The sequence below is a fragment of the Pezoporus occidentalis genome, unplaced genomic scaffold (assembly GCF_034315485.1).
Source record: "Pezoporus occidentalis ecotype Australia unplaced genomic scaffold, CSIRO_AGI_Poc_V1 ctg112, whole genome shotgun sequence".
Classification (NCBI taxonomy): domain Eukaryota; kingdom Metazoa; phylum Chordata; class Aves; order Psittaciformes; family Psittacidae; genus Pezoporus; species Pezoporus occidentalis.
In genome coordinates this window covers 2,217,543-2,235,865 of record NW_026912907.1, presented here as the reverse complement: position 1 = coordinate 2,235,865, position 18,323 = coordinate 2,217,543, and the positions used below count along the sequence as shown (strand labels likewise).

The 18,323-nt window shown below is 37.7% G+C and overlaps 1 protein-coding gene across 2 annotated transcripts in view; it reads right to left on the bottom strand.

Annotated features, from left to right (window-relative positions):
• KITLG (KIT ligand) overlaps nucleotides 1-18,323 on the bottom strand; it is a 58,731-nt gene that overhangs the window by 17,983 nt on the left and 22,425 nt on the right. For both annotated transcript variants that reach the window (XM_062633725.1, XM_062633719.1), the window contains exons 2-3: nucleotides 11,981-12,094; nucleotides 3,439-3,501 (exon numbers count right to left, since the gene is read on the bottom strand). In XM_062633725.1, coding sequence (XP_062489709.1) covers nucleotides 3,439-3,501; nucleotides 11,981-12,094 — 177 coding nt within the window. The remainder of the gene's footprint in view (nucleotides 1-3,438; nucleotides 3,502-11,980; nucleotides 12,095-18,323) is intronic.

Here is an 18,323-nt window from a genome sequence, read left to right as displayed (position 1 = left end):
GAATTTATTCCACATGTGAAGCTATTTTTTTCAATGGCTAAAAAAGTCTCGGGATCACTAAACCCTGCTACACACAAAGATCTTGGCCAAACACCTCCTAAGTACTCTCTCAGTATCACTTAAACCAGTTACCAGTTGCTGCCAGTGGATGGGCAGCATCCACTGAATCCACCCACTTCATCTTCCCAAAAACACAGTAAATGTTTGGCCGATCTATCTGCTTCTAGATTTAATCTCATTTTACTAATTTTATGCAATAAACCTTCATACAGATAATTTCTTCAATTATTTTTTTGTCCCTACTAGTACCGATATCACCACTTGGCAACAAATTACTCTTTTGGTGACAGAGGTGGTGCTCTGCCTGGATGTATAATGTTTTCGATGAGGAAAAACACACTTCATGCTTTTGAAGACTAACCAGACAATTAAGCTCCCAGGCCTAAAGAACCATATGTAAATGCATTGCTCAGCTTCACCTGACTTTTCACTTTTGTGTACAACTCTTTCACACACAGACAAGTTGTAAGTCAGTTATTATCACCTTCTGTAATTGTGAAATGGATGGTGTTTGGCTTGATCCTGCCCCCCTTTTTCCCTTCAAGCACAACAACCGGAGAGGAGAGGCAGAAGCAAATAAATCAGAGAAAGCTTCTTGAAAAACACTCCATTCCAGCAGCACACATTGTGCCATGTCCCACTGCCCTCATGAGACAGACAACACAGTTTCTTCTGCTTTGGTGTAGGAACACGGACACAGAGCTCCTGTGCTTCACTGAGCTGCAAAATTTCCTCTGAGGTTTTGTGGGTGTGCATTCTCCTCTGGCAGGGACTAGCAAAAGCTTACTGCTTCTTTAGTGAGCATTTGGTGATATCAGCAGGGAGTCTATTTTGTTACTCCCATGGTTTAGCATGTGTGTAGGAGTCTCCTCTGACTGAACCATTCTGACCTACAAAGCTGCATTTAACAAGAGCTTGAAATTTTCTTTTCAGTAGTATCAAGCTGCGCAATCACTTGCTAGCTCCATACATACCAAACACAGGAATGAAACTGCTGAAACTGAGAAATGTGATGTTGCTTGCAAGGAGAAATGGAGGTTTAAAATCTGCTTTCTTGTGTAAACCTTGACTGAGATTCACATTTTAGGGCTTGCAGGTAGACCTTATTTAGCTTTTTCTTTCTACACCTATCTAAAACTTTAAAGTTTATCTCCTCTTTTGCGTTCAGCCCCTGATGCTGTCATCGTTTCCTTTTTACCCTTCAGGTTGGACTACACAGTTAACTCTGTGCTAAAATACTTTTAAAGCCACTCAGCTGCCTTGATCTAGTGCATAATATAACAACCCTTCTGTTTAATGGATTGGGTCAGTCTGTTCCTGTTACATGCACTACACTGGCTTCCCATCCGCTTTCCATTCACCCTGCCTTCCTACCTTTAGTCATCTACGTTTGAGACTTGCTACCTTGGGTACCTTTTCCACTATATTCACGCACTGAAGATCTATTGAAAAAAACTGCAGAACGCTGTTTCAATCTTTTCAGAGATGAACAACGGGCATTCACCTTATGCAGAGCCGTGTTTCCCATCTTGCAGAACCCAGAGCCAGCCTTTGCTCTGTTATGTGTAAAACCACCTGAAATCCCCAGAGAGGAATTTGGCAAAGTGGGATGTGAATACCACTGAATACTTCCTCATGTGAAGGCATGTGGCCAAGAGCTACACCTTCCATCACCATCACTGAAAGTGGCATTTGAACAAAGGCAATATGGAAATCCCAGCTCTGAACTTCTTCCTATTTATTTCTTGGCTGCTCATTGTAAACATAAACTGGATCTAAGTTTCTTGATATGATGCAGCAAGATGACATGGCATATAAACTATAGAAGAGAAACTGTGTGCTGGCAGCCAAAACTGAACCATGGAGCAAAGAGTTAAGCAGTGAGAATGACTAGGAATCATCGCTGAAGCAGGCTCCTTGGCCGTATTCATCTTCAGCACCAGCCTCCCCAGAAGTGCACCAGAGGGAACAGCCCAATCCAGCCCAGCTCTCACCCATTAGCTGCCAAGCTCATCCTGGAGGATAGGGACCAGCACTCAGGCTACAGGTGTCCTCCACAGCCATAAATCTCATCGCATCAGGCACCAAAACCACTGAATTTTAAAAAGCACCACATCCAGTGGACGGTGGCAGCCAGTCTTACTTCCCTATTCTCTGGATATTGGCTATTTTCAGGAACTGAATTTTTTTCCATTAGCTTTAATTATATTATATAGGCTCTAGTATCTGACTTCCATGGCATTTGTTCTGCAGTTTTTATGTCTGAGTAATCAAGTTTAAACTGGGTTTTCTAAAGTACTCTAAGTTTTAGTAAAATACTAATACAAGCTTCCAATAAAACTCAAAAACACTGCCAGATCTGTCATAATACTTTGTAACATCATAGCTCAGGGCCCTGACAATCTCACAGCCTTCTTTTCCTCCAGCCATCTTTATTCAGGACTGAGAGAATGCTTCTTCTAGTATTGTTCTCCAATATCAATAAGGACTTTTGCTAGATTTGCTACAATGTTGGAGGATAGAATGCGGTTTTATGCATATCACACACAAATTGGATTTTCATAACGAAAACTTTGTGCATACACAAACCCAGCTTCTTACATCTACCAGATAATTTCCAATCACTGATGCATGTGTACAATGATTCATTCTCAAGAAGGCAGGCACAATATTGTTCAGTTTGACAAACTAGTCCTTTTCCTACTTTCTTTTTTCCTTCCTTAGTACTATAGTACAATATAGCATGAAAAGTTTTAGCAGAATAGGCAACAAGATGATACGAAAATGTTTTTAATACAAAACATTACAATTTTTTAAAGAGAGTATATAATGCTTATTTGAAAGTATCACTATGTATATGGGATTATATAGAAAGAATAAGACAAAGCATGTTTGAATGAAATGTCCTTAGTTTCTACCAGTCTTTAGTTATCGACACTACCATTTGCTGAATTTAGGGTTCTCTTTATTGGCTACTCAGTATTTGTTATTCTTTAATGGCACTTCCAGTGGCTGAATGTTCCACTGCAGCGTGTTCAAAAGCACACTTAGAAAGAAACTACTTCTTTAGGAAAACAATTTTCAGTTGACACGATGAAGTGACATCATAGCTTGAAATTTTCCAGGAAAAAAAAAATGTTAAAAAATTCAGCATGAAGAAACATTTTTCTAAGATACCTGTAATTAAAAAGGTTTTAAGTGACTGCAGGAATCTCTCTACATTTCTTTTAAATGAGTATTTGTGAAGTGTACGTAAAGTGAAATAACCATTATTTAACTGTAACCTACTAAGCCATAGGACTACGTACAAAATATTACAGCTATCACTGGTTCCAGTGGGCTATTTTATTGGCATTAACTTAGAGTGGTTGTACATACCAGACTATCCATCTTCGGGACATATTTAAGGGTTATCATATAATCATTTGGGAGATTTCCAACCTACAATAAACAGTTAATAAAAAAGTTATTACTGACTACACGAAGTAAGACTTAATTTCATCACAGTATTCAATGAAATCTATCAAATATGCAACACACATTTCCAGAACCTACCAGGTGCAAAAGCTTACATACTCAATTTCCTTTCAAAATGCTACTGACTTATTTGCTCACAAGTGAAGCATCTTTCCACACCTCTGTAACATTCCCAAAAGCTATCTGATCATGTTCAATGCTAAGAATTCCCAGCAAAATAAAAGTCAGTAAGGTGGTGAGGAGAAGTGATCTGAGGTTATTCACTACTGCAGAAACTCCACTGCATTTTCATCTTTTAATGGCGTATCTTGAATGTTTACATGACAATTTCTACATAACTCCAACCACTCCAAACTGTAAAGGGCCGGATAGTCTCTAAGCCTTTTTCCTTCAAATAATTTCCAACTTCAGCAAGCACTTGCATCTAAAGAAATACTTACCTGCTTTGTGCTCGGTTATGTACCAGGTCAGAAAACACTTGAGCACAACTTTAACTTTGAAGCTGTGCTTCTTACTAATGATGAGCAATACAATTATATCATAGCAATGTGCTGGGGCAAAGGAGGGCTTCTACACACGTAAGATGAGTGCAGCTTTGCAGATGTGGGTGAGTATGGGGTGTGCTGAAGCAAGGATAAGGAGTGGAAGGGCTCTCACTGAATTATACAGCACAAAATGCTACAAATGGAATCCAACACTACCATGAGATGTGTTTATTAGCCTGGTGAATGTGCTGAGCAGGAAGATGAAGAGGGAGATGCTGCCACAATCTGCAATCTCTTGAAGTACTTTTTTCAGAAGGTTTACCAATACTATGATGCCCAGTGATACAGCAAATCTATTTTCTTCTGTATCAGTGAAAACTACAATTGATATTTTCATCCTGGTTTGTAATCCATTTAGTCAAAAGACAATAAGCACATAAATAATTCCTTTGGTGAACCAGAATCTATACTTTGTTCAGCAAAGCATTTCTACTTCTTCAGGTTAAAGATCATCCTGTTATGGCTGCTTTTGATTCTGCTGCTATAGCAACCAGCACATGAATTTCTTTTTTCCTGTGCATTTTTTTTAGGTAGCATTTTGTTTGTCACAACAGAATGTTTTATTTGTCAATTGAAAATTAGTTTCAATTAAAAATTAATACAGCAATTTCAAAATGCTATGGTTCTGGAAATGATCAAGGACAATACTTATGTACAGTCACTAGTGAATTCCAAACATTTTTTTGTTTACACCATGGGCTGAGCCACAATCTTTCAGTTCAATGACATCTAGCTTTCTCCTACAGCTTTAAAAAGCAATTTTATACAACTGATCCTGGTAAATTCCTTTTCATGGATCAAATTTATTTTTTACTTTTAGACCTACGTATTCCCAAAGCAGCAGTAGCACAGGTGCCATTAAAATTCTTTGTATCAATTTCCATTTACCTGGAATTCAGGGGAGTTGATTCAAGATGCTATAAATACTGGAAAATGTTGCAGTGTTGCATTTGTTCTTTCTTTAGAGCACCTGATCCATTCTAAATTCTCATCCACAGGTTTTTATGTATTTTTCCTTCTTCCAAAGAGCATCTTGACATCACGACACATTAATAAGTAATCATTCTTTTCCAGCTACCTTTGCGTGCCCGGAGAGGTAGGATTAGCAGCACTTCAAGCAGCAAAGATAGTGAAGATGGTACTTTATGTGCAAAGATTCCCATACTCTATAGGAATTCAATATTTAGCAATGTCAGCAAAAAGTACTGTTCTTTAAGAAAGGTCACTGGAAGATTAAATTTGTTCCAAATCAATGAACACTACAAGAATTGATATGCATTATGTATACAATCTACTTTACCAGCATCAGAGCCTGTCAAGCACTTTTCATGCACAGTTAAAAAAACGTAACTGTCCAAGAGCACTTACAGCTTCTCAGACAAAGCCAGAGAATACATCTCAGCCCCAGTCATTTTTCTCCTTGACAGACTGTGAATCAGAAAAGATATTTTTGAATTTACTACTAAAAATGAAGACCACTGGGGGGGAGGGTGTCAAACAAAAAATATATGTCCTGCCTCAAGATGAAACAACTTGTTGAAGTTTTATTAATTAAGCTCCACATGCCAGATGCTTTGCTGATGGTAAACGATGGAGCTCAGTCAAAGAGAGGGAGTTATATTTGTCTCCCAGTTGGACTTCCCAACTCACACACAGAAAACAGGGTAGAGTAAGGCTTAAGGATATGTTTGTACTAAATCTCTGCATTTTATACTCTCTTGCTTTCCTGAAATTAATCTTGAAATTTCATAGAATCACAGAATAGTTAGGGTTGGAAAGGACTTTAAGATCATCTAGCTCCAACCTCCTAAGACTATGATGCAAAACTAACCACTTGATTTTCAACTGCTGAAAAGATCCTGAAAGGAATGAAAAGACTGCATCCTCACACTCAGTGTGGGGGCCTGACTGCTGCAGCTCCCAGCAAGAAGCAGATGAGAAGAGGGCTCTGAGTTGCCTGAGTGAAGTGGAATGGAAAGGGACCATCCTGTGAAACTCCCTGAGTCCTGGAATGGCCTTTTTGATTCCTGTAATCAACATCTTAAGTACAGTGACAAATCTGGGGGCAACGAAACACCTACTTGCAGGTCTTGCCTTGGTTTAGACAAAAGTAACAGTTCTGATGATTATAGAGAATGTCAACTGATAATCTTGGAAAGTAATGTATAGAGCTAAAAGAACCCTGCATTGCAATTAAAATGCCACAAAAAGTTTCTCTGATTTAATGGGGGGGGAGGTGTGGTTGTAGAAAGCATACCAGGCTCTGAGAAGAGGTGAAGAACAGGGAATGTTTTTAAATCCATATAAAACTAACATTAAGTGCTGTATTTCCAGTTGTAACAAAATCTTAGACTGGGAAATACAACATATATACAGAGGTCTGAATATTTAATACAGCACTGTTAACATTGCATAACCCAAATATACTTTCGAAGTATGTTCATGGTCACATAAGGAAAGAAGAGGGATGTTGTAAAAGCTATTTGGATTCTGTAGGGTAGTCTTTCATTGGAAGAGCAAAACATAAAAGAGATGACCTATCTCTGCAGTCAAGCACTTTGAAACGAGAGCAACCACTCTTGGGAATTCTCTTTATTGTGATATTATAAAAATTTTAAGGAAACAAGCACAGATATTTTTTTTTTTACACAGATCAAGGATAAAGTAAGTTGCTAAAAGTAAAAATCAGTGATATCTTATTTACTCTTAGGCATATGATGGGAAAACCCACACTTTCATTTTGGCTACCATTTCCACCTCCCACTTCTCTCTTTGTGATTCTTATTTTCTTACTCTTTAATACCTCTGCATCTCCCTTCTTTGCATCCTTGGCTTTTCTTCAGGAGCTTCCACTTTCTGTCCATCATCTCACAATCCACTCTATCTCATTTGCTAATGAAGCAGTTAATAAAATCCTCATCGTTTGGCTTAAGACAACATGTTAACAATTTCCGTTCACACTTCTTACAGCCATAGTGGCAGATCATTTGCAGGATAACAACACTGGACTGTTTTTTATAAACCCTTCAGTTTTGAGAGTTAGATCCATTAAAAAATAAAAATAAAATGTTGCAGAGAGTGTAAACTACACATTTACAGCAAAGATGCAAAGTGAAGGCAAAGTGTTTGAAATTGCATGTCTTGAGCAAGCAACCTGGTTGGTAAATACTGACAATTGTTTGGGCATCCAACACTCAGAAGAAAAAAAATGGCTTTAGAGAAGTAGATCATGAGAGAAGAGGTATCTTAGATTTTGTTAACGGATGAAACTGAAATATGTAGATACATACTGAACAGCTCAGTGAATATTCTACTTCTATGTTCAGTGAAAATTCTACTTATATGTAGGTTTGATCATATTTAACAAATGTATATACAATAGATTCCTAATTCTTATGCAAAATCAGTCATAATTACAGTAATGCAGCTTTCTGCTGATTTACTGTGCTGAAAAGAACAATGGGGACAGGTTTTATTGACAGGTGCTGCAATTACAGTTTCATAATACAGAACATTTTTTCATCAAGTAATGTGCTTCCCTCCAGATATCTTCATTAAAAAAAGAAGCAGGAGTTCAAGTGATTAGTAATGCAGGGTGAATAATCTCTAAATACTTTCATTCTCTATCGGCATGGAATTTTGCTCTTTTAAAGTTCTCACTATTAAAAAACACACCCCCCCCCAAAAAAAAAAAAAAAGATTGTTCAATTGTTCTTTGCTTCTTCAAATCATTTTATTTAGGACATTCTTCACATGAGAAAATTAAATTATAAAGACTTGAATAAATTTTAATCTTACAGATAATACAAAAAAGTTATTTTTCTGTATGAACAGTCCAGTGTACTTAGGTCTGAGGGCTCACAAACCTTATTGTTATTGAATCTGCTCTTTCTTTCCAATTCTGGCTTCTGGTATGAGACTAGGATGATGCTAGTGAAAATCCAGATTAACACCACTGAAAACAAGTTACGCTTGTACATCTGTCCTCAATTTACTATTCAACACAAAGTTGATTAGGCAAATGACCCACATTTTCAAGCACTGCACAGCATGCCTTATTTATTCACTGATAGTTTAGGCTTAAGTTGACATCTCTGATCTGTATTCACAGAAAGTGTTGACTGACGCATTTTTTTCTCATCTTCCTCGAATACAATACAGTCCAGCAGAACACAGCCACAGCAATGCTCAGGGTTTTTTTACCAGTGATATAGGGAGTTCACAGTACTTGGAAGAAGAAGCCCAGGAACAAATAAGTGAAGGCTAGGTTGAATCAAGCTACATGCAAAAGAGTTTGGTAGGTAATTCTAGCACTGTTTTGCAAGCGGTAGGTGAACTTCAGCAGAGGTAGGGAAGAACGAGTAGGAAAAAGAAAGAGTAGGGACATGGATTCATGCTGCAAAGAATTTTAGCATGAGATAGTAAGAGCATTAAAATCTGCCTGGAGTTCATCAAGGAGCATCCTTCCTGCAGCCACAAACAGCATTAACAGATACTATGGAAACAATGAGGAGAAGTTAGGACAAGAGGGCAAACTCACTATGTGTTAAGACATCACAGACAGTGATAATAGTGCCTTTGAAGGCAAAACCAAGAAGCTTGTCATTGATAATGAAACAAAGGAGGAAGAGCTTGAAGGAAGTAAGTAGAAGATACAGGGTCAGAGCAACAAATTAACAGACAGAAGGACAAAATTATAGAAGTTGAAGCCAGAAAAAAGATTTTTTCAGTGAACTGGATTTTAACTACCAAGAATTTGGAAGAAAAGTGAATTTATATAGACAGCTATAAAAGTGATTTTTCCTGTCATGACAGGAAAAACAATGGAGGTTTTAAGAGTGAGCTTACAAGGGTCTGTTAAGCATCAAGAGCCAAAATGGACACCTTTGTTATAGACCTTAATGGCTGAAGACAGATAGTGACATAACTTTACAGGGAGAAAAGGCCCAGGGAAGACTAATATTTTGGGGAGATAAAGAGATCATAATCTGCCTCAGTGGAGGATTCAGGCCATACTGAATCTAAGCTGATGTCTGAGCATTTGTGATGAGACAGGAGGAAGAGGTGCCAGTATCCTAAGTTAAATGATGGGTTGTGTAGTACAGCTGAACAGCTAGTTATTGCACACAGATAAGGGACTATACTCATGACTGTGAACAAAAGGGTTTAAAAGAACATGACAGTGTGGCCAAGAATAAAGCCTTTAGAAATAACTGTCATACTACTCTCAGGTAGCACAACAGAGCTTGTGGGTAACATCACAAAAACTATAGGCAATAACTGTATGAGCAACACTGACTTCTGCAAAACCCTCAACATTACAATTTGTTTTCAGTGTGAAAGGGGAGGACATTTATTAAAGACATTATGTCCTACTGGCACAAACTGTTTGGATCAGCAGAGAAATAAAATTTTTGAAGGCCAGTAGGATCAATAAAGAACCCAACCACTTATGTGTGTTGTATTTAATTCTGACATTGCATGTCATCAGAATGTCATTCCTTAATTCAGTTAGCATATTTTGTTTCCAAAAATCAAAAGTAGCAGAAAAACTTCTATAGTAATTTAAGAGAGTTGAGCTATATTTTCAAGCAGTATCATACTGGAGTCCCTATTATATGTACTACTGCTCCCTATAGCATTAAAAAATATACTTTTTAGCAATGTGATCAGTCAATATTCTCTGTGAATTTCACCCTTGTATTCAGTCAGCTGATGATACTTTGTTTTAAATGTACTTTGAACCTTTTTTATTATTAGTTTTTGTAATGGTACAGCATTTCAAAAGAGAAAGACCAATTTGCAATACAGTCAGTTTAATATAACCCGAGGGTTCCCACAGTAAATGGAACGCACTAAACTTATTTCCATGGTATTCTTTTTAATTCTCAAGTGGTTTTATAGAAATTATTTCTGCAAATAATAACACACAGGCAAGACAGGGATACAGACTTTCCTAAAAACATTCTCAGATGCACAGCTCAAAGCAGAGAGAATCCAGGTATATGGGCTTTATATTATCTGCACCTCTCTGCTATTTCTCCAACTCAAAATATCTTTGAACTTGCTAGTTGACTTTATCCAAATGTTGCATTTGGTAGAGAGATCTGAAAGGTATGAGTGCAAATCAGGAGAAAGACTGTACAGCATCCGTACTGAGCAGTGGCTGGAGGAGCTCAGCCCTACACCACTCTGCTCAGGTTTGGCAGCAGAAACACAGTACAACCTGGACACTTGGCAGAGGTTTTTTTTATGAGGAAAAGCAGCACATACACCAAGCGGTTGCCACACAAAGTCCTTCCAGCCAAGTGAGCAGCCCAAGCAAAAGGGGATATAAATCCAGCAAGCGCTCAAAACATTGCTTCAGTAGGTAGGCATCATGCTAGGGAGCATGGGAGGGAACTAAGAGGGGATGTGGAGGAGAGTGTGGGTATGGAAACATAGTGCTGCAAGGACTATGTGCAAGAACTGCAGTTGCTGGACCAGTCTGGAGGAAGATGAAGGAACATAATACTGAAAGGTTTCTTTCCTAATTTATCTCAAAAGCAAAGTGTGATTACTCAAGCTGCAAATTTTTGTCATCTGTATTTACACATTCTTGAAGTTTAAACTGTACTAAAGGGAAAGGTAAAGCATTTGTTCTAAGGACACATAACTGACAAAAACTTATTGCTAGTGTTATATTAAACAATTCCATCAGCCCTCACAAGAGTTCTTTTGTTCTGTCATGCTTTCAACAGGTTTAAATCAAAGCTTAATACTCTTTCAAGAAATTAAATATTATCTTGAATAAACATGCCAATAGTTCAGAATTCTGCCACTGGGGACTAATGTAAAGCACTAAGTATTTGAGTAGGAATATAGAGCACCCCCGGAGATTTATACTATACAGCAATGTGTATAACCATGCCCAAAGAAAACAAGCTGAGAACACTGCACTGGCAGCAAATGCAAGAAACTTCAAATTACGTATTTGGTAGTATGAATTCTGGTATTGCAACTGTTTTTCCATAAAGAAACCACACTTCTCAGCTGAAGTAGATGCAGATATACTTGCACATATTGAATATACCTGTATATACTTTTAGATGAAGGTATACTTTTTAAGTGTTCAGTATATATTATTTCTTAAAAACTTTTGTGTTAGATCCTTTGCTGCTGCAAGTTAGCATAATCACTGACTTCAGTGGAGGTAAATAACAACTGACTTCACACAAGGAGATACAGTTTTTCAGGTTAAAGCAGTGTTCAATTAAGTAAAAATTAAAATGTACTTAAATGAATTCAGTTCTTCCTATATGAAGCCTATATGAGTCTTTCAGACTTAAACTTCTAGGTACAGCAAGTAGAGAAAGAAACACATAATGAGTGTAGCCCACTCACACCTAAAGACTATAAGTGCTGTTCAATTGTTATTCCCTTGATTGCTACTATGATGTCTAGTATCTTTCTATTTTGATATAAGGCACAAGTTTCCTATATACCAAAGGTAAAAACTTCTGGTTCATTTCAGATGCGTTTGCCGCCAGTCTGCTCCATGCAAATCGGTAACACAAAAACAATAATCTTTCATCTGCATGGGAATCAATCTAATCCCAGACAACGTTTGATGAAATCAAGACTTTTGACAATTTGTATGGAAGTTTGGAGGGAGGAAAACACATACGTATATAGACTCTACCTTGGTCAAGAAGATCATCTCTTTAATGAACTCTGACACTATTCGCCAGTCTCTGCAATAAAGGTTTTGATTTTGATCATGGGATAGACATCGATTTTTTTTTTTAATATTGCCCTGGTTCTAATACAGATTTTCTAACTTTGCTTAAAAATACAAGTAACATTAGTCACTAATTATTATTTAACATAAAGAATAATTTTAAATAAAAGCTACTTACCAATTTTGTAATGTCATTCACATCATCTGTCACTGGATTCCCGCAGGAACTCTGGGCTTTGACAAGAGGATTAAGTAGGAGCAGTTGAAGACAAAAGCAAGTGATAATCCAAGTCTATTTAGTAAAAAAAAAACCAAACAAATAACAAAATCAAACCAACAAACAAACACAAAGAGAAACAAGAAACCCCAAGTAAGCAATCTCCAATGTGAAGTAACAACAGATAGCAGTAATGCTTTTCATATAGGAGCTCTAGGTGCAACAATACTCTTCATCTTTCATGAGAATGTACTTGTACCACTATTATATAATCTTCTTGGCAGGAATCCACAGAAATGCACTTATCTGATCTTTTCTGGAAGCAAATACCTTTAGAGTAATAATGGAAAACCTGAAACGGGTACCCTTAGAGTAACAATGGAAAACCTGAAACGGGTACCCTTAGAGTAATAATGGAAAACCTGGTATTGAGGTATGAGATTACTTGTGCAGGATCCTACTTAGGTGAGTTTCTGTGACATCTATAGATACCAAAGACGAGAAAGAGACCAACTTTCCAATACTCTTCATCATCACCATAAAGCTAATTAAACACTTGCCATCCACCTGATAAGGTATTTGATAAACTTGTACTTCTAATGTGATAATGGTTGATAAGGAACAAAATGATACCTGACCATAGCAAGATAAAAAGACACAGTTCATAATCGCAGCCATTACATTTTGGTACTTAAACTGCAAGCAAAACCACAACTGGACTCTGCCCAAATACTGACATCTCAAGCAGCAATACAATATATTTTCTCTAAGTGACGTGCCTTGGCCTCTTAGGAGTGGCAGCTTAGCTTTGGCATTATATTCCCCTCCTAAAACCTATTTGGAACTGCAATGCACTGTACTCACACAGGCTTGTAAGACTCTGCCAGAAGAGCACCAGATAACTAGCCATGATGCACCTGGGTGTCTACTTGGCTACACTGCCTGAACTTCCTCGCCTTCTGTTGTTCCTTGTGCTTCACTGGTTTCCCACAGAGCCCCATGCCAAGTTTAAGCTGCAGATCTTGATTTCCAGAATGTTAAAGCATTTAAGTTATGGATAATCAAAAGTTGCCTCGGGTTGTGAAGCTTTTTGTGCCAGCTGAATGAAGCTGTCAGGAAGAGCTGATGATGGTGTACACTTAACTGCAAGTATGGAATTTGCCTGTGCAGGCTCCTGAGCTTCCATGAGGGCAGGACTGAGACCAGAATTTGTTTTTGCACAAATCCAGATGCATCTCAGCCCCATCTACAGGTAGAGAGCTCCTTTCTCCAGCCTTACCTTCAAATGCTACCCAGCCTTTCAACTTAGCACCAAAGTGCATCAAACATAAAGCTCTCTAGGAAAGCAGAGAGAGAAAATCACAGATTTAAAAGATTACCATTACACTAACCTAGAGGGGCTAAGGAAGTATGATGATAAAGATTGCTCACGAGTTGCATAAACATGATGGAACAGTGCCAGGCACTTTACCTAGAGCTGTTACATGACAAGTAAACCTCTTGTAGCTCTTAAAACCCATTCATTTTATATCTCAAGTAAAACTGGTCATTTGCTTTCTTAGAATATGGCTTCCTGACTCATGTCGCCCACAGAGAGGGACTTTTTACAAGGACATGTAGTTACAGGACAAGGGCTAATGGCTTTAAACTGAGAGAGGGTGGATTTATGTTGGATATTATGAAGAAATTCTTCGCTATTGGGCTCATGAGGCACTGCACAGGTTTCCCAGAGAAGCTGTGGCTGCCCCATCCCTGGCAGTGTTCAAGGCCAGGTTGGATGGGGCTTCAGGCAACTTGGTCTAGTGGAAGTTGTCCCTGCCTGTGGTAGGGTGTGTTGATGTTTAAGCTCCTTCCCAACACAAACCAGTCTATGATTCTATGATTTAGGTAGAACCAGTGTGGGCTTTTGCTGGAAGAAACAATTCAGCCTCCCCTGCTACCTCTTGCAACGGCACTGGTGAGATCGTTTAACCAGCTGTTCCAGGCGGGCAACTTCCTTTTTTTTTTTCCCTGTGCCATTTTTTCAGGCTTTTTGATCAGGCTAATTTTCTGATCTAGGTAACTGAGACAGCAGAAACATTACAGATGGGACAAGACAGGACTGCTTATTTCAGAGGAGCCTGAGCTCAGCTTTCCTTGAGCTGTACCCTCAGACACCACAGGATCATGCAGATGGATAGATTTCTTTCATGCAAAGAAACTGAAAACATTCCAAGCAAGGTAGACATTTAATACACAGGATATCTTCTTAAAATGCCTCTTGCTTCAACATAAGTAGCATTTAGAAATACTTTTAATATCTGTACAAATAATCATTGTGAAGAATTGAGAATAAGTACTTAACTTGAAGTTAGGTACTTAGTTTTCCTTACAAAACCTCTGTGTCTTATGCTATACAAAGCTCTGCAGTTATATGAACAATTCAAGCTCTGGGAAGACACAATAAAGATGCTACTAGTCTCTGAAAAGATTTTTGAGAGCTCCTTGCAGTATATAAGTGCTCAAAGTTGAGCTCAAAGAACTAGCTTTAGGTGGTCAGAGACACATCTCCCTTGCCTCACGTAAGTTCCAAAACCAAAGGGGACCTCAAGTTAACAGACTACTTCCTCATTGCAATTTTTTAAATGAAATTGTTATTTAAAAAAAGGCAAGAAGTTAATGACAACCAGCTCCAAAATAGACTAACTATAATGCTTTCAAGAACTGAAAAAGGAGTAGTTCTACCTTCAATGTTACACAGTACACTAGCAGTTACACTCACTAACAGGATGTTTCCCTGATATGTTCTTTGGAGATGGAGCCCATGACAGAAATCCCCAATTTCTTTGTTGGGCTCCTCAATATTGAATAGTAAAGGAATATGGATTTGTTCACTGACTTGTGTCACTGTCATAGAATGATATTCAACCTAACAGTCTAATAATCAAAAAACTAACAGAGCTGGAAAAACGTGTTTTTTTTTGCCAGATCAACTGAATAATATGAATAAAACCAGCACCACACTCCAAATAAAACCAGAACTAAGACACATCTTGTCAGTCTTCACAGTTCTGGATCTAAAGAAAACCCATGAAACTTAAAATCATGAAGCTTGAAATCTGTACACATTTTGTAATTATCCAAATCAGTAAGAATACACTTTTTTCCCCAATGTAGATAGTGATTTAAAAGCACAGTAATTTTTATAACTGCTATTAAAAACAAATGCTTTGTAAATTTTGAGATTATTTGAGGTTCTTTTTGCTTATTTGTTCTGTATGTCATCCAACAGGAACTGAAAATCTGCAAAATACTGCTAGTTTCAACATGCCTATTATCTAAAATCTTTTAATTATTTGCACTTACAAAATATTTATATTACACATGCCTACAGGCACATTTTATGTCAGGACTGTATAGATCAAAGAGCTAAGCAATTTTTGTGTTATTTACTAATGACCAAACCTGCTGTTTGAGCAGAACTTGAATGGACTGAATTAAATCACGGACAGAACAAAAGCAAACCTTAAACAACAGCTTTGTAAATACAGATCCCAGTTTTATACTTTACTAAGCATAAATGCTACCCACACAGCACTCCTCACTTATTTCCATATATAATTACTTTTAAGCTAAAATGGGATTTTCAAAGCTGGCCACAGGATTTAATCACACATCATCTACCAGCATTAAACTGAAGATATATAGCAGACAGGAGGCAGACCTGTACACCAAGGGGCCTCTTCCCACCTTGAGCTCAAAAATTATTCAGTTGTTTTTGCCTTCTGAAATCTCTTAAGTACTGAATTTGAAAGTTGCTTTTGTGAAAGGGAAAAAATAATGAATAGACTGGAAAAGATATTCCAAATTAAAGATTTCAAGTATACAATTTTTGATCATTCTGTAAATAATTTTTACTATTGCGTATAAGTCACAATCTATAATTTCAGTTAACAGCATTTTAGAGGCTTAGCTACTGATCTAGTGTGTTTTTCATTTATGTTCTTCACTTACGATCTCAAGTGTTGGCAAAGGCTTATGAATGAGTGCTTTAGCTTCTTTTTTCACAGTATATTATCAAAGATATTCAATCATGCTGGTTAATGCTCAGCTAATTCCTTAAAAGAAAGCAGCAAGGGGAATACCGCATTGCTAAATAAACCAAACACTGGAAACTCTGGGCATTTCCATATATCTAGTTACTGATAAAAATTCTAATCATAAGTAGGAAGAAATAATACAAAAGAAAAAAAAAAGGAGGGGGGCAAATAATAAAACACACAAAAAAAACATTAAGTGCAGGGAGAGGTAGTAACTACACAGATGAATGGCTTCTTCATTATAAAATTTCTTGCATTCAAATCATGTTAGCCAAAGAATTTTTCACCCCAGTTTCTTGAGCAAACCATTCAGTTAACCACAGCCAAGCCACAGCTGCAGTAGCTGACAATGTGGAACAATATTCACCCTAGGCCAGGCTTCCAAAGTTTAGTTTTCACTTCTGCTAATGCTGGAGTAGGAACATCTCTCAGTGAGGGCTCCTCAGGCAGCGTCTGCATGCTGCTTTACAGAGGTGCAGCTTGTGAAATTCTGCCATAAACAACACTGGTTGGTCAGTCACGGATAGCTAACTTAACATTCATACTTACGCCTTAAAAAGCCTTTTGAAAGAAGGTTCAAAGAAAACGAGAATAGCAATAAAAGGTATTTATTGCCTTTACTTTTTTAACCATAAAGAAGAAGCACAATAATTCCTTCATATGTCTATCAATTTATTTAGTTATTAAAATAATGTAAGAATTGTCTTTTACCACTTGAGTAATTTACTGTCAGTGTGGAAAAATTTTAAAATGAAAGAAAAGCATTTATACAGAATGTAATCTAATTCCTATTTTCATGGTATTCAGCAACATCTTCACCCATACAAATGACACTGCTAAGTTTTGTACTCTAAAAGCCTAAATACTGCCGAAATGCTAAATATTGATCAAGTCTAACATGAGTTAAGTGTGGAAAAAACAGTCACCCACCCATTAACACCTAGTTCTGGAAGCCAGTAAAGTATTTTTGCAAGTGTATATGGAATTGGAAAGGTCCCTAGGTGCTCTCAGGTCCCTGGGAGATAACTTTAGTACAGCTGGAGGAACCACTGTGTGAACCCTGAATAGCTTGTAGTTAAAGTAGTAAGTCCAGTGTACATTCATCAATGTCCTTCAAAAGACTGGCACTAATCCCACTGAAGATAATAGCCTATCAGCTAGGGTGCTCACTAACAAGTGGGTTAAATTTCGTCTGACCAATTCCAACTCTAATTCCAACTCATAGGGATCTGTTCCTCTGTTATCTACCTTGTACCACCTACTTCTGTACCACCAGAGGTACTTTCCCACCAATGATGGCTTCCTGGACAGAAAGAGCAAAACAGGGGTACACGGGTATTCCTGACCCTTATTTTTCAGAACATTTTTACATTTTACACTGGCAAGCCATTACATAGAAAAAAAAGGCCTGCTCACTGCACAGGCATCAAAACGTTTATGTGTATCCTCGTCTCACACATACTCCTCCATCTGGGCACCCTAACTTCTGTGAAGCTCCCCAGTCAACATGTGAGTTTTCTTGAACAACCTTTTGGCAGTCCATTGAATAAAATGGAGCCTAACTCCAGCTCAGTGAGTCACCCTGCCAGGCTGAGACACCTAAAAGTCTCTGGATCACACCCTATAAGCTTTGTTACGATTACAAAAAGCAAATGCATACCTTTTAGTGACTGATACTATTCTTTTTTTTTTTTTAACAATGATGTGTAGTAGGGAGAATGATGATAAAAGTAAACAAAATTTATCAGGGAGTATTAGAGTGTTTTATTTGCATTCTGATTTAAACAGACTACAGGAATTCTGGTCACTCTTCTTCAGAGTAAGTTTTAGAGTACTTCAGACATGAAATATTTGACATATACTGTTACTTACAAAATGTGGTATATTCTTCTACACAGTTCTGCATCTAACATCTAAAATACATAACATGAGGGTAATTCTTGGGCTAAGGGAGAAGGAAGTTAATGAGGTACTGTTGCAAACATAAGCAGGGAAAGTTGCCATTGTCCCCCTGCATTCAAAGGAGTTCAATGGGAAACCTGCTTTCACGGCTGCTTCATCTTTTTGTGACAGTTCTGTGTTTGCCTTTCCATGTTGTTCCCAACCATAAGAATCTCTTCCTCCTAACCTTTACACACACAACTTGCTTTCCCATGGGGAACCTCTGGAATGACTAATGATGACTGACAAGACCAAGATTTTTCAGGTAATTGCTCATTTCATGT